The sequence below is a fragment of the Narcine bancroftii genome, chromosome 3, assembly GCF_036971445.1.
Source record: "Narcine bancroftii isolate sNarBan1 chromosome 3, sNarBan1.hap1, whole genome shotgun sequence".
NCBI lineage: Eukaryota > Metazoa > Chordata > Chondrichthyes > Torpediniformes > Narcinidae > Narcine > Narcine bancroftii.
In genome coordinates, this window is record NC_091471.1 from 13728207 (window position 1) to 13742124 (window position 13918).

The 13918-nt window shown below is 46.7% G+C and overlaps 1 protein-coding gene across 6 annotated transcripts in view; it reads right to left on the minus strand.

The window, feature by feature from the left end:
* adissp (adipose secreted signaling protein) overlaps window positions 1-13918 on the minus strand; it is a 150254-nt gene that overhangs the window by 53492 nt on the left and 82844 nt on the right. Inside the window, exon 5 of one of the 6 annotated variants that reach the window (XM_069923507.1) lies at window positions 3794-3912. The exons of the other annotated variants lie outside the window; for them this stretch is intronic. Within the exon in view, the coding sequence (XP_069779608.1) occupies window positions 3794-3912 (119 nt within the window). The remainder of the gene's footprint in view (window positions 1-3793; window positions 3913-13918) is intronic. 6 annotated transcript variants of the gene reach the window in all.

Below are 13918 nucleotides of genomic sequence, written 5' to 3' on the forward strand. Positions count from 1 at the left end.
TTCATAAATGTTAAATTCTGTGCACAGTATAAGAATCGCCTGCAACCAGTGAACTTGGAGGAATGAGAAGTGAGATTGGAATGTGAATCAATGAAATTTTCTGAACTTACACACACATTACACACATGTGCGCTTAGAATTAGAAGAGGGCTTAGTTAGGTTAAGTAAGTCAATAGTGATAAGTTAAAGTTTGATTCTATTTTCATGTTTAAAGGTAATTAAAAGCAACTTTTGTTTAAGTAACCATTTATCTTGGTGAATATCTATTGCTGCTGGGTTTTGGGGTCCACTGGGCTCGTAACACTTGCAAGAACACAAAATTGCTGGAGGAACTCAGCAAGTCACAGAGCGACGATAGGAAGTAGAGATATACAGTAAAATCCCTGGTATCCGGAATTCAAGCAACCAGCAAAAAAATAAAATTGAGAAAATAAATTAAAAAACAAAGTAAATAGGTGTAGCAGGTCGAGCGGTTGGATAGCAGGGTGGGCTGAACCATCACCCGTGTTGTTGGCCGATCAACCGTGCAGCGCCACGGGCCTGGTCGCCACTCACTCACCAGGCCGGGGAGGCCGCGTGGTGCTGAGAACCAGGTCGCGGCGCACTGGGAAGTTGGGTGCTCAGCTACAAGCCAGCGCGGGGGCTCCTGTCGTCTTTACTTTAAGACACGCGCCCTTCAGGTGAGTTGCAGGCACGGGGTGATGTCACTTTGGGCCCCGGATGTCCAGGGCGGAAGGGATTTAAAAGAGGAGGTAAATATGAATAAACTTTCTTTGCTGACAAACCAATGTGTCTGGTGAATTGATTTAATAGCACGACTGGAGTAGTCGCTACACTAGTGACCCCGACTGCAAGATTCAGCCGAAGCTTGAATCCACATTCAACATGGACACAACAACAGCAGCAGGCATTCACTTGCACCCTTTCTGGGCTCACCAGCCTCGAGCGTGGCTGAACCAGACTTAGACCCAGTTCCGCCTTCATGGGGTAACAGTTGAAGACACAAAGTTTTGGCATGTCGTCGAAGCACTGGACGTCGCTACAGCAGTTAAAATAAGTGAATTTACTGGAAGAAAACCAATAAACCAGGTTCCATCAGTTCCACCTGGATACCCTGGAATTAACCAGGTATGAACGAGGCATGCTGCAGCTTTTAAACATGGAGGGGCTAGGTGACAGGATTCCATCCACTTTAATGAATGAAATGCTTGCATGCACTAGCAGACGGTCATTCCATTTGCTTTCTTTTGAGACCTTATTCCTGACAAAGTTCCCGGGTCACATCTCCATACCATAGATTTCAGCCGTCCCCATGACGTGGCTTGGGAGCCTGACAGACTCGACCGCACGCCAAGGCAAGAGTATGCCTACATAAAGCCAGTGTTCGCGGCAGAGACATCTCCCGTGCCCTGCGCACCGTAGCCGCGACAGTGGCAAGCCTGAAAGGTTGTCGGGAAACGGCAGAGCTAACTCCCAGTAGTGGGCTCGGAAGCTGGCACATGTACTGGCCTCCTTTGTCTTCGTGATGACACTTATAAGTGCAAATTTCTCGTACACACCGGCACTGAACTCATTTTGCTCCCACCAACGTACTTCGAAAAGATGCATAAGCAACAGGGACTCGCCCTTCAAGCTTTGGCACGCGCCGCATCAGAATTAAGATAGGAGAGGCGGCATTCCATTGGAATTTCATTTTGGTTTCCGTCACACAGCCCATCTTGGGTGCAGATTTCCTACGGGCCCACGACCTGCTCGTTGACATTAAGTGAAAGAAGCTCGTCAACACTACAACTACATTCCAAACGTACGCTCTGATAAACAGCAAACGACAAATCTCCCTGCTTGGGGTGCCCGCTCTACGCACTTACACATATACTGCTCAGATCAACGAACTTCCTGGTGTGCTCTCTCCTAAATTCAATTCCTTGACAATGGCATTGATAACTCGGGCCCGCAGATTTACACCAGAGCTCCTTGTCTCCCGCCAGATAAACTACAACCGGCCAAGACAGAATTTACTGTCATGGAGGAATTGGGTATCGTTCGGCATTCCAACAGCCCTGAAAGTGGAAATTTGTAAGTTTAAAATTGTAAAAGTAAATGTTCTCTGAAGTAACACATTAACCTTTGGTGAAGATGGGAGCAAATATTCAGCCAGCGGACAGCCTTGGACGTGCTTTGCTCGTAGTTTAAATAAAGTTTGTATCAAGTTGCGGTTGAATAAAATGGCATTGCCCAGGAGGAAGAGCTGGTTGATGCCGCTCGCCATTGGGTGACTCTCTTAAAGTGTCTAGAGTTTCCCCGGTTAGAGGCTTTATCTGCAAACTTAGAGGGGGGAGGGGGGGCCTTAATTATCGATAATGTTATTGTTCATCTTTCGGGCGGCTCCATGGAGGGGGAAAAATCTACAGATGCAGCAACGGTTAAATGTTTTAAAAAGGATATGGCTGAAAGTAAACGAAAATCCTTTATGGTTTATATTTTGGTGTAAGTGAAGTTTGTTCACTGTAAAGGCAGTATTGTTTTTTTTTGCCGTTTCAATTGTTTATTCTTAAAGCAGGTATAATAGCCATTGTAAGCGTAAGTCTCAAGCAAATGGAAAATAAATTTATCCGGCACCTATCAATCCCCATGTTTCGGGTATCAGGGGTTTTACTGTGTGACTAACATTTCAGGCCTGAGCCCTTCTTCAAGCTTCATACCTATGGAGTTCGTCCAGCATTTTTATGGTTGCACTACAATCACAGCCTCTGCAGACTTAGGGCAGACCAGTTCTCACCCCAAGCTGTGACGAACCCATACGGGACACATTCCCTTGTGTATTTGGAAAGAGAACTCGGGGTCATACCGAGTATGCTCAAGCTACAACAATACAAAGAGCACAGGAACTGGCTGATGCCTTGTAAGTGTTTGCAGGAACTTTCCCACGCTAATCGGCACATTAAAATATTACCACACTTTAACGTGGCGATCTGAGATTTGAGGAAATGGAATGCATTACGAAAGTCTTTGTGGTGACTGTTCAAACTGTGCAAACGCCAAGAAATTTAACACGCACACACACTTGAGCATAGTGGGGTTTAAGATAGAGTTAAGTTTAGAAATAAGCAAATGTTGTTATAAATAGTTTCATAAATATTATTTTGGGGGGAAATATTGGCCCTTCCAGCCCACAAATCCGTGCTGCCCAATTACACCCATGTAACAAATCATTATGAACTCGGGGCACCTTTGGAACGTGGGCAGAAACCAGACCGACGTGGACATGGAAAAAACGTACAGACCTCATGGACAGCATTGGATTCGAAGTGGGATTGTTGGTGCTGTAATAATTTTACGCTAGCTGTCCCGTCACAGATGTCGACTCCCTCTTTCCCCTGACGTACTAATAACCAACCCTCTAAAATGTTCGCTCTTTACCATGCTGAGCTTCTCCGGATTTTTACTCATATCACGGCGTCTGCAAACTTTCGTGTTTTCCTCTGCTCTACCTTTTACAGGAACTCAGACTGGACCCAAATCATGAACACAGCACCACTCGCATCCTCAGTATTTGCTCTTTACAAGCGATTACTCCAAGTTTGAAGCAAATGACGAAATGCCCTCATCATGAAAGGTATTGGGTAGGACAGATGCAGAGTTTATTATCATCTGACTGTACAGATACAACCAGACAAAACGGCATTTCCCTGGATCATGGTACATACATATACACGCAATACACAGCACATAATCACATGTATGCATCAAAATATATTAAATAAATATGTATAAATATTTTGGAATAATTTACTTGGTTACAGAATGTTGTTCTTCCACCTCCACGGCCTGCAGGAAGAAACTTTTCCCAGCCTGGCCGTCCTGATCGTGATCCTCCTGTACCTCCTTCCTGACTGTAGTGGGTCAAGCAAACTGTGTGGTGGATGGAAAGGGTCCTCAATCATTATTTGAGCCCCATTTAGGCAACATTCCAAGTGGATGTCGTCAATAAAGGGAGACCCCAATGATCTTCTCATCCGTTTTGTCGATCCTCCGTATTGACTTCCGGACCGATGCTTTGCAGCTAGTATCCCACACAATGGTCTCCTCCCTCCCACGGCCCCCAACCTCACGGTCTCCCATCCTCACACTGCTCGTTTCTACCTTTTACTAATGGCTCTCTGTTGTGGTCTGGCGGACTGATCTCTACCTTGCTGAGGCCAGACGGCAGCTCTCAGATGCTTCCTCCTACTTAGCCCTTCCACAGGACCCTACCACTGCTCCAAGCTTCCATCTCCAACCTCATCACCTCTGGTCACCTACCTCCTACGGCCTCCCACCCTCATTGCCTCCCATCCCTGCACTGTTCATTTCTACCTTTCACTGTCATTATGTAATTTTATTTTTGCAATATAAAGGACACTGTTTAGCCTGCTGAGTTTCCCCAGCACTGTGTTTTTACATGCAATGATCAGCCAGACAGGACACTCTCAGTTATGTTAATGAATCACAAAAAGTTAGGTTGCAGGTGCAGCAGGTTATTAAGAAGGCAAATGGAATGTTGGCCTTCATCGCTAGAGGAATTGAATTCAGGAGTAGGGAGGTAACGTTGCAACTGTATAAGGTACTGGTGAGACCGCACCTGGAGTACTGTGTCCAGTTCTGGTCTCCATATTTGAGGAAGGATATACTGGCTTTGGAGACGGTCCAGAGGAGGTTTACTAGGTTGATCCCTGGGATGAAGGAGGTGACTTATGATGAAAGATTAAATCGTCTAGGATTGTATTCGCTCGAGTTCAGAAGAATGAGAGGAGATCTTATAGAAACATATAGGATTAGGAAGGGTATGGATAGGATAGATGTAAGAAGGTTTTTTGAGCTGGCCGGGGAAACTAAAACGAGAGGACACAGTCTCAAGATTCGGGGAAGTAGATTTGGGACAGAGATGAGGAAAAATAGTTTTTCCCAGAGAGTAGTGAATGTTTGGAATTCTCCAACCAGGGAAGTGGTTGAGGCTGCCTCATTAAACATATTTAAAATTCAGTTAGATAAATTTTTATATGATAGAGGAATTAGGGGATACGGGGAGAAGGCAGGTAGGTGGAGTTAGGTCATAAATTAGATCAGCCATGATCGTATTGAGTGGCGGAGCAGGCTCGATGGGCCATTTTTGGCCTACTCCTGTTCCTACTTCCTATGTTTCTATGTTAAAAACTCTCAGTAAAGGCTGAAGGAAGTCTGTTGGTCTCACAGCGTTCATAGGAGGTAAAGATATATTACTAACATTTCAGGCAGGCTTCTTTTTGCTTGAAGATGGGCCCAGCCCAGAAACAGTTCCTATCTGCTCTCCCTTCCCTTCCTTTCCCCTGGTCAGCTCTCCACCCCCTTCCCTCTCTATTCACCCACCCATCCCTCCTCCCTTTGCTCGCTGCTGTGTCCTCCCTCCCTTCTCCACCTATCCACTTGGAATGTTGCCTTTGCATCCACACCTCCGTCCCCCACCCCAGCCTTTTATTCGGACGCCTGCCGACATTTTTTCCATACATTGATGAAGCGCTCAAGCCCGAAACATTGGTTATGTATTTTTTTTATCTTTGCTATATAAAGGGCATCATTTTAAGGTGACTGGGAATGAGTACGGGAGAAATGCAAGAGGTAAAGTTTTTTCACACAGTATATGGAAGATTCTGCCGGTAATGGTGGTGGCAGGTACAATATGATCTTCGAAGAGACATAGGGACACGGAGCTGAGAAATTCGAGATGGTTGTTAGACTAGGTTATTAGGTTGACACAACACTTTGGGTTGAAGGACATGTACTGTGTTGCAGATTATAAATCAAAAATCACGCACTGCTCATTTCAGACTCAAGGGAGGCCTGATGCCCTAATGTTCTCCACCCATCACCCCAGGCAACACAAGAACAGGTATTTTGAAAAACAAGTTGCTGGATACACAAGTCATCGAGTCAGAGTTCCACAGCATGGAAACAGGCCATTTCTGCCCAATGAGTCCATGCTAGACTAACTGGTGTAGGTCCCATTTCCCTCTAACCATTTCCTACTCTTTCACCTGTCCGAGTGCCTTTTAAACTTTGTAACGGTATGCATTTCTATCACTTCCCCTGGCAGCTTGTTACATATGCAGGGAGCCCCTGGGTTACTAACATCCAATTTACAGACAACTCGCACTTCCGAACAAATTGTTCCTCGATTTGTGCATGCGCAATATACCTCACGAATGCCCCTTCCGGTACGCAAGACATCGGTGATATGAGAGTAAGGGTTAACTTTTAATCATGATCTTTTTTCCCTATCTAACCTCTTTTAAGAATTGTTTTTTTTATTTCTTTTTTTCAGTACTAAGACAAACATTTGACTAACTGAATAAGAACAATATGTACTAGTTCCGACTTATTTACAAATTCGACTGAAAGACAGATGTAGGAACAGATCTTGTTCGTAACCCTGGGACTCCCTGTACTCTCGAACATTTCTACAGGTGAAACGTGGAGAGATTCTGACTGGTTGCATTTTTGTCTGGCATGGAGGTGCTCAAGAGAGGAAAAAAAATTCCAGAGGGTCAGCCACATCGCCAGATTTCACGCCATCGAGGATGTCTGCAAGGGGATGAGTCTTAAGAAAGCAGCCTCTATCCTCTCGGACCCTCACCACCCAGGCCACGTCCTCTTCACTCTGCTACCATCGGGAGGGAGGTACAGGAGCCTGAGGGCAGCACTCAGCGGCACAAGGGCAGCTTCTTCCCCTCCGCTCACTCACTCGCTCCGAATTTTTTTGCCCTATTTATTTTGAAATCATTTATAGCAATATTCTGATACCCACCACCCTTTACATCTTTTCCCTCTCATCTTAAATCTGTGCCCTTAGCTTTACCTACACGGGAAAAATAAACACTATGACATTCCCTTTATCTCATGATTTTACAAACCTCCATAAAGATTAACCCTCTGGCTCGGCATCAATGCTTAAGGCAGGGGTGTCAAACTCAAATTCATGGAGGGCCAAAATTAAAAACTTGGACTAAGTCGAGGGCCGAACTAAATATTTATTGAAAATTTTCAACAACATCTGCATGTTTTCTCTTCTTTCAACATATGTAATGTTAAACTTTAGGATATAACTTTAGGAGGATAATGTTACAGGTCAGGAGTAGGTAGCTCAAGTTCACCCTTTGCTTGACCTGAGGGAAACCTATTTGGTCCCTGTGGAGATGTAGTCAGCATTCACAGGCTGTGTCCATTTTGGCCTGCATCAGGACTCAGCATTTCCTGCTCACTCCTCAGGCTCTAGGCCTCTATTCACCCTCGACCCACCATCCCTCTACCTGACCAGTCCTTTACCCAACCTCTACTCACCCCTCACTCCACTCACTCTGCCTCTACCCACCCCATCCTATACACGCCCCTCTACTGCCTCTCCCCTCAACCTGTTCCTCCCTCTACCCGTCTCTCACCCTCTAATCACCCCTCGCCAACTTGCCCTGCCCCTCCCCTTTTACCTCTTCCCTATCCACCCCTCCTTCTACTCATCCCTCCCTCTAACTGCCCCTCGCACCACCATAACTTCCCCTGCCCATTACTCCTCACCTACACCCCCTGCCCACCCCTGCTTACCCACCCACACAGGCCCAGCGCGCTGCCGATCAGCCTTTGCAGACAGCCACCATCTCTCTTCACGTGCAGGGCCGAACCAGCCGTCCCTGGGGTCCGCGCGGGTGCAAGCGCTGAAGGCCGTGGCAACCGGGAGAAGTGCGCTCGCGCTGTGGAAGGGCCGTCCGGTGCCAGTCGCGCGGGGCTCGTGCTGCCTGGGGGCTGTGCGCAGCCTGCCATGCCCGTCGCGCCGACAGGAAATCACAGGCGCTCGCCCATCCGCTGCACCGCTCGACAGGTGGGAGAAGTGACTGGTTGTGCGGGGAGCCTTCCAACTGGCTTGCCGGCTGATGACATCGACAGACTTCTCGTGTTACAATTTCTCGTGTTACAATGGGGAAGGATGTGCAATGAAGGGGGAGGATGGTGGGGGTGACATTACCAAAAAACAGCATCGGCTCTCGCTGCAGGGCGGGCCACCTTTAATACATTTTTGAAATGATCTTGCGGGCCAAATATAATTATATCCACGGGCCAGAGTTTGACATGTGTGGCTTAAGGGAAAAATATCCCAAACTACACTCCAGTCCTGGTAACATGATTGTTTATCTTATTCTGATTAAAGGTATCCTTTCTATATCTCGGTGATAAGAACTCCGCACAATGTTCGAAGTGTGGTCTCACTTCTGTCTTTTCAAGTCTGCGCCCTACTCCTGTGCTGACATGTCTGTCCATGGCCTCGTGAGCTGTCAAACCAAGACCACCTGTAAACTGGAGAAGCAACACCTAATTTTACGTCTCGGCACTCTTCAACCGGATGGCATTAACGTCGACCTCCTGTTTCTGCCAGCCTCCCCATTCTTCCTCTCTCTTCTCTATCCCTCTGTCTTCTTTCCTCTAGCTCTCCACCCCTTTCCTCTCCGTTTACAGCTATACCACCTCCTCCTCCCTCCCTTATCCACCTATTACCACCACGGTGTTGCATAATTGTAATACAACCTCCCAGCTCCTTCTCTCAATGCCCTGACTGATGAAGGCAAGTGTGCCAAATGCCCCCTTCGCCACCCTGTCAACCTGTGTCGCCCCTTTCAGGGAAGAGATGCAAAAGTACCCATGCATTTCTGTTGTGCAATATCCTTCCACTCTCCTGAGTCCTGCCACCTTCCGCGGAAGGTACCTGAATAGTTTCGGGCATTGACGGCTTCCAAACATTTTTGGGGTTCAGAACCAGGGGCAGGAAAAGTGTGAGGTCAATTCCTCGGGTTTATCACTAAACAGGAGGCTACAGTGGTTACGGGACTGCAGGAGGCAGCAGCTTCGGAGGGCGAGTGTGAGGGTGAAGGTCTGGATCTCTGGAAGGACTTATCTTGTGAGCATCTTTGTGTGTTTTTATTGAGCAGCAAAGGAAAGATTTTGGAGCATTTCATGCACATTTAATGGAATCTTGAATCTGGTTTATTTAACAAAATGGAACTGCTCTCAGCTGACCAAGTGAAATGCCATCTGCCATTCCTTGGCCCATTTCCCCAGTTGATCCTATTGCAATTTTAAATAGCCTTCCTTCCTCGCTGTCCACCATGGGACTAATCTGGGCTAGCGCACTGACCAGGCCAATTACATTTTCATATCGTCTGTATGGCTGTCGGATTGTTTACATCTGTTTATTTGTTAACGTGTATGTTTTGCACTACCAATTCTGCCTCACCCACAGGAAAAAGAATCTCAGGGTTGCACGTGAAGTGATAGATGTACTCTGGCAATAAATCTGAGTAAATATGACAGACAATGGTTTGGCCAATATTGTACCTCACAATCCAGGGAAGGCTTATTGAGAGAATCCACAGGTCACACAGCAACTGGTCGCCTAATTATAGGAAGGATATAAACAGAGTGGAGAGAGTGCAGAGAAGGTTTACCAGAATGTTACCTGGGTTTAAGCATCTAGAGTATAGGGAGAGATTGGACAGATTAGGTCTTTATTCTTTGGAGTGTAGAAGGTTGAGAGGGGATTTGATAGAAGTATTTAAGATTAGGAAAGGGATAGACAGAGTGGATGTGGATAGACTATTTCCGTTAAGAGGAGGAAAGATTAAAACAAGAGGACATGAGTTAAGAATTAAGGGGCAGAGGTTTAGAGGTAACATGAGGGGGAACTTCTTGACTCAGAGAGTGGTAGCCATGTGGAATAAGCTTCCGGGAGAAATAGTGGCGGCGGAGTCAATTGTATTATTTAAGGTTGGACAGGTATATGGATGAGAAGAAGATGGAGGGTTATGGGCATTGTGCAGGGAGGTGGGACTAGAAAGGGGTGTTTGGTTCGGTGTGGACTAGAAGGGCCTAATGGCCTGTTTCCGTGCTGTAATTGTTATGTTATGTTAACTATAGGAAGCAAAGCTTCAGGTAAGAAAACAAACAGGCTAACTAAATTAAAATTTGGGGGAGGCAGGGAGGAGAGTTAATGCAATCACGAAGAAGGCTCTCCCAATGGCTATTCTTTGTTTGAGGAGAATCGGGACATCACAGAAGACTCTACAGATGCACCATGGAGAACATTCTGGCTGGTTGCATCACTGTCTGGTACGGAAGTGCCAACGCTCAGGACAAGAAAACACTCCAGAGTATTGTTAACTCAGCCTTGCGACATCATGGGCACCCGACGTCACTCCATCGAGGACACCTAGAAGAGGTGGTGTCTTAGGAAAGCAGCCTCTATCCTTAAAGATTCCCACCACCCAGTCCATTCCCTCTTCACTCTGCTACCATCAGGGAAAGAAGGTAAAGATGTTAATGACAAGCACTCAACGGGACAAGGGCCATTCCTGAATGATCAAGGAACCAAAGACACGGCCTTTCTTTGACATTTTGTGCACTATTTTTACTTATTGCTGTGAGGGTTTATCTGAATATCTGGCACCGTGATGCTCTCGCAAAACAAGTTTTGTGACTTGCACATGATGATAAATTCTGATTCGGAGAGAAGGGAGGGAGGGAGCAGGGGCACAGGCTAACAGGTATGAAGAGGTCAATGGTAGATATAGGTGGGAGGGTGGAAGTGAAAATAAATCTGAGAAGTGATGGGGGAAGGGAGGTAGCTCTGATAGGAGAGGGGAGGATGGGAAGTTGGAGGAAAGGAGAGAGACCCGGGAGAGGGGTTTAATGGAAATTGGAGAAGTTAATGTGCATGACGTCTGGTTGGAGATGGCTCAGACAGAATAGAATTTGAGGGAAGCCTCACTTTGGCAGTGCAAAAGGCCATGGATAAACGGGGAAGGCCCAAAATGTTGGTTCCCCTTTGCGTCGTCTGAGATGGTACTTGCTGGAATTTAGAAGAATGAGAGGGGGTCTGAGGGAAATTAATAAAATTATGAAAGGTGTAGATAAAGATAGAAGAAAAAAAAAACAAGTCTGCGGGCACCGTGGCTGAAGTAAAAACACAATTCTGGAGAAAATCACCAGGCCAAGCACTAGGTAAATTAGTGGGGGAGTCCAAAACAAGGGGACATCGCCTCAAGATTCAGGATAATAGTTTAATGTATCATATAGATTGAACTTTGAAAAAATGGGGAGGGGGCGGTGAGGGAGGGAGGGAAGGGAGGGGGGAAAAAAGGGAGAAAATGACACTATATATTCAAGAGAAAAATGTCTATGTATTTTGGTCAGTATGGTTCATAGTGTGAAAAATAAAAAAATTTTTTTTTTTAATTCAGGGTAGTAGATTTAGGATGGAGGCGAGGAGGAATTGGACTCTCCCACCAAGGGAGACAGCCTTCCTACATCTACCCTGTCCATGCCTTTCAAAACGCCTCAGTGAGATTCCCCTCATGAACTCCGGGGATTACAGGTCCAGAGGCCGTCAACACTCCTCGTATCTCAATGTTCAAAAGACAGTTGCAAGCGAGGGCTTGGGATATGGGACAAATGTGGACGAAGAGGTCTGGTCCGGAACGCCGACCTGGTTGGTGTGGACGAGTCGAGGAGGAAGTGCTTTTCCCAGAGGGTGGTGGATCTGTGGAATGAAGCAGTGGAAGGCTGCCTCAGTGAATATATTTAAGACAAGGTTGGATAGATTTTTACATAGTGGGAGAATTAAGGGATCTGGGGGAAGAAGGCAGGTGGGTGGAGATGAGCCCATCATCAGATCAGTCGTGATCACACTGAATGGCGGAGCAGCCTCAATGGGGCCGGGTAGCCGACTCCTGCTCCTATTTCCTATGTTCTTCTTTTGTGCATTGATTCTGCACACTTTTTTGTTCAAAGGCTTATTGACAGTTGGTTTATGGGAACCCAAGTGTCACCACTATTTAATTTCTGTCGTGCCTTCATGGAAAGAAAAACATAGTTGGCAAAGTAATGTTTCCAGTGATTTTTGTCACACATCGGTGGCTGGGAGATAAGCCATATCAAAACCCACACAACTCTCCCATCAGAAAACTACCACAGGTAACTTCCCAATGGAATAGTGTCATGGATTCAAAGGGTCATTCAGCACATCCCACCCCATCCAAGATTTGGATAACCACCAGGTTATAGTAAATTCAGCCTCTTACCATTTGAGATTTTTTTTTTTTAATTGTCTTATAATAAACAAATGCAACATTGGATAAAATTACTTCACAGTCAGAGAAAGAGAAGCAAAAGAGAGTCCTTTCAGGGTCACTAAGTATCCATGGATTCACCTCCCATTGAATCCAGTCCAAACCATTGGCTGCCCGAGCTCCAGATCCAAACCTCTGTCGCAGTCAGAAAGACATCGGCAACCTCTCTCATCCCGATGCTGTGGAGTGTTGACTGGCTTCCAAAATCAAGGCTCATGGGATTGGGGGCAAAGTATTGATGTGGATTGAGAACAGGCTGGCAGGTAGAAGACAGAGAGTTGGGATAAATGGCTCGTTTTCTGAGTGGCAGGCGGTGAGCAGTGGGGTGCCACAGGGATCTGTACTTGGACCCCAGCTGTTCACAATTTACATTAATGATCCGGATGAGGGGATTGGATGTAATATCTCCAAATTTGCAGATGACACTAAGCTAGGAGGGGTTGTGTGCAAGGAAGAGGGGGTCAGGAAGCTCCAGTGTGATTTGGATAAATTGAGGGACTGGGCAGATACGTGGCAAATGCACTACAATGTGGATAAATGTGAGGTTATCCACTTTGGTAACACAAACCAGAGGGCAGATTACTATTTGAATGGCAATAGATTAGGAGATGGGGAAGTGCAGAGAGACCTAGGGGTACTTGTACACCAGTCTCTGAAGGCGAGCATGCAGGTACAGCAGGCGGTTAAAAAGGCAAATGGTATGTTGGCCTTCATATCAAGAGGGTTTGAGTATAGGAACAAGGATACCTTACTGCAGCTGTACAGGGCCTTGGTGAGACCCCACCTGGAGTATTGTGTGCAGTTTTGGTCACCTTATCTAAGGAAGGATGTTCTTGCAATGGAAGGAGTGCAGAGGCGATTCACCAGGCTGATACCTGGAATGGCAGGAATGACTTATGAGGAAAGATTGCGCAAATTGGGATTGTACTCGCTGGAGTTTAGAAGATTGAGAGGGGATCTCATAGAGACCTATAAAATTCTGGCAGGACTGGACAGAATGGATGCAGATGGGATGTTTCCAAGGATGGGAAAATCCAGAACCCAGGGCCATGGTTTGAGGATAATAGGCAAACCATTTAGGACCGAGATGAGGAGGAATTTCTTTACCCAGAGGGTGGTGAATCTGTGGAATTCATTGCCACAGAGGGCAGTAGAGGCAGGTTCATTAAATCTATTTAAGAGGGAATTAGATATATTTCAGTATTAAAGGTTACGGAGAGAAGGCGGGGACGGGGTACTGAACTTTAAGATCAGCCATGATCTCGTTGAATGGCGGAGCAGGCTCGAAGGGTCGAATGACCTACTCCTGCTCCTATCTTCTATGTTCCTATGTTTCTATGGATGTGCCCTGTATGGGCTCCTCACCTCAAGTCGCCAATAGTACCCCACCTGCGTGTTTTTCCAGCCATGGAGCCCCCTCGCTGGTCTGCCACCGTGGTCGCTGTCCCGTCGGATCTTCTGCTTCTCCTTCTCAAATGGGCGGGGTGGGGGAGTTGTGGTGTTCTTCCTGCACTACGCCAGTCCTCTGCTTTCCTGGAGCCCGTGACTCTCGAGGCCACTGCCGCGCACAGGAGCCACCATCTTGGGCCCAGACCCCATGGTGGCAGGATTTTAAAATTAAACACCGTCGTCTCCATTAAGGGGCAGTTCAAACCCTGTACATAACTTATCAGTCGTGGGACTGGGCGGTAGAACCGTGCGGAGGAGCGCTGTTCTCCCCACTCCCCGCTCTCCCC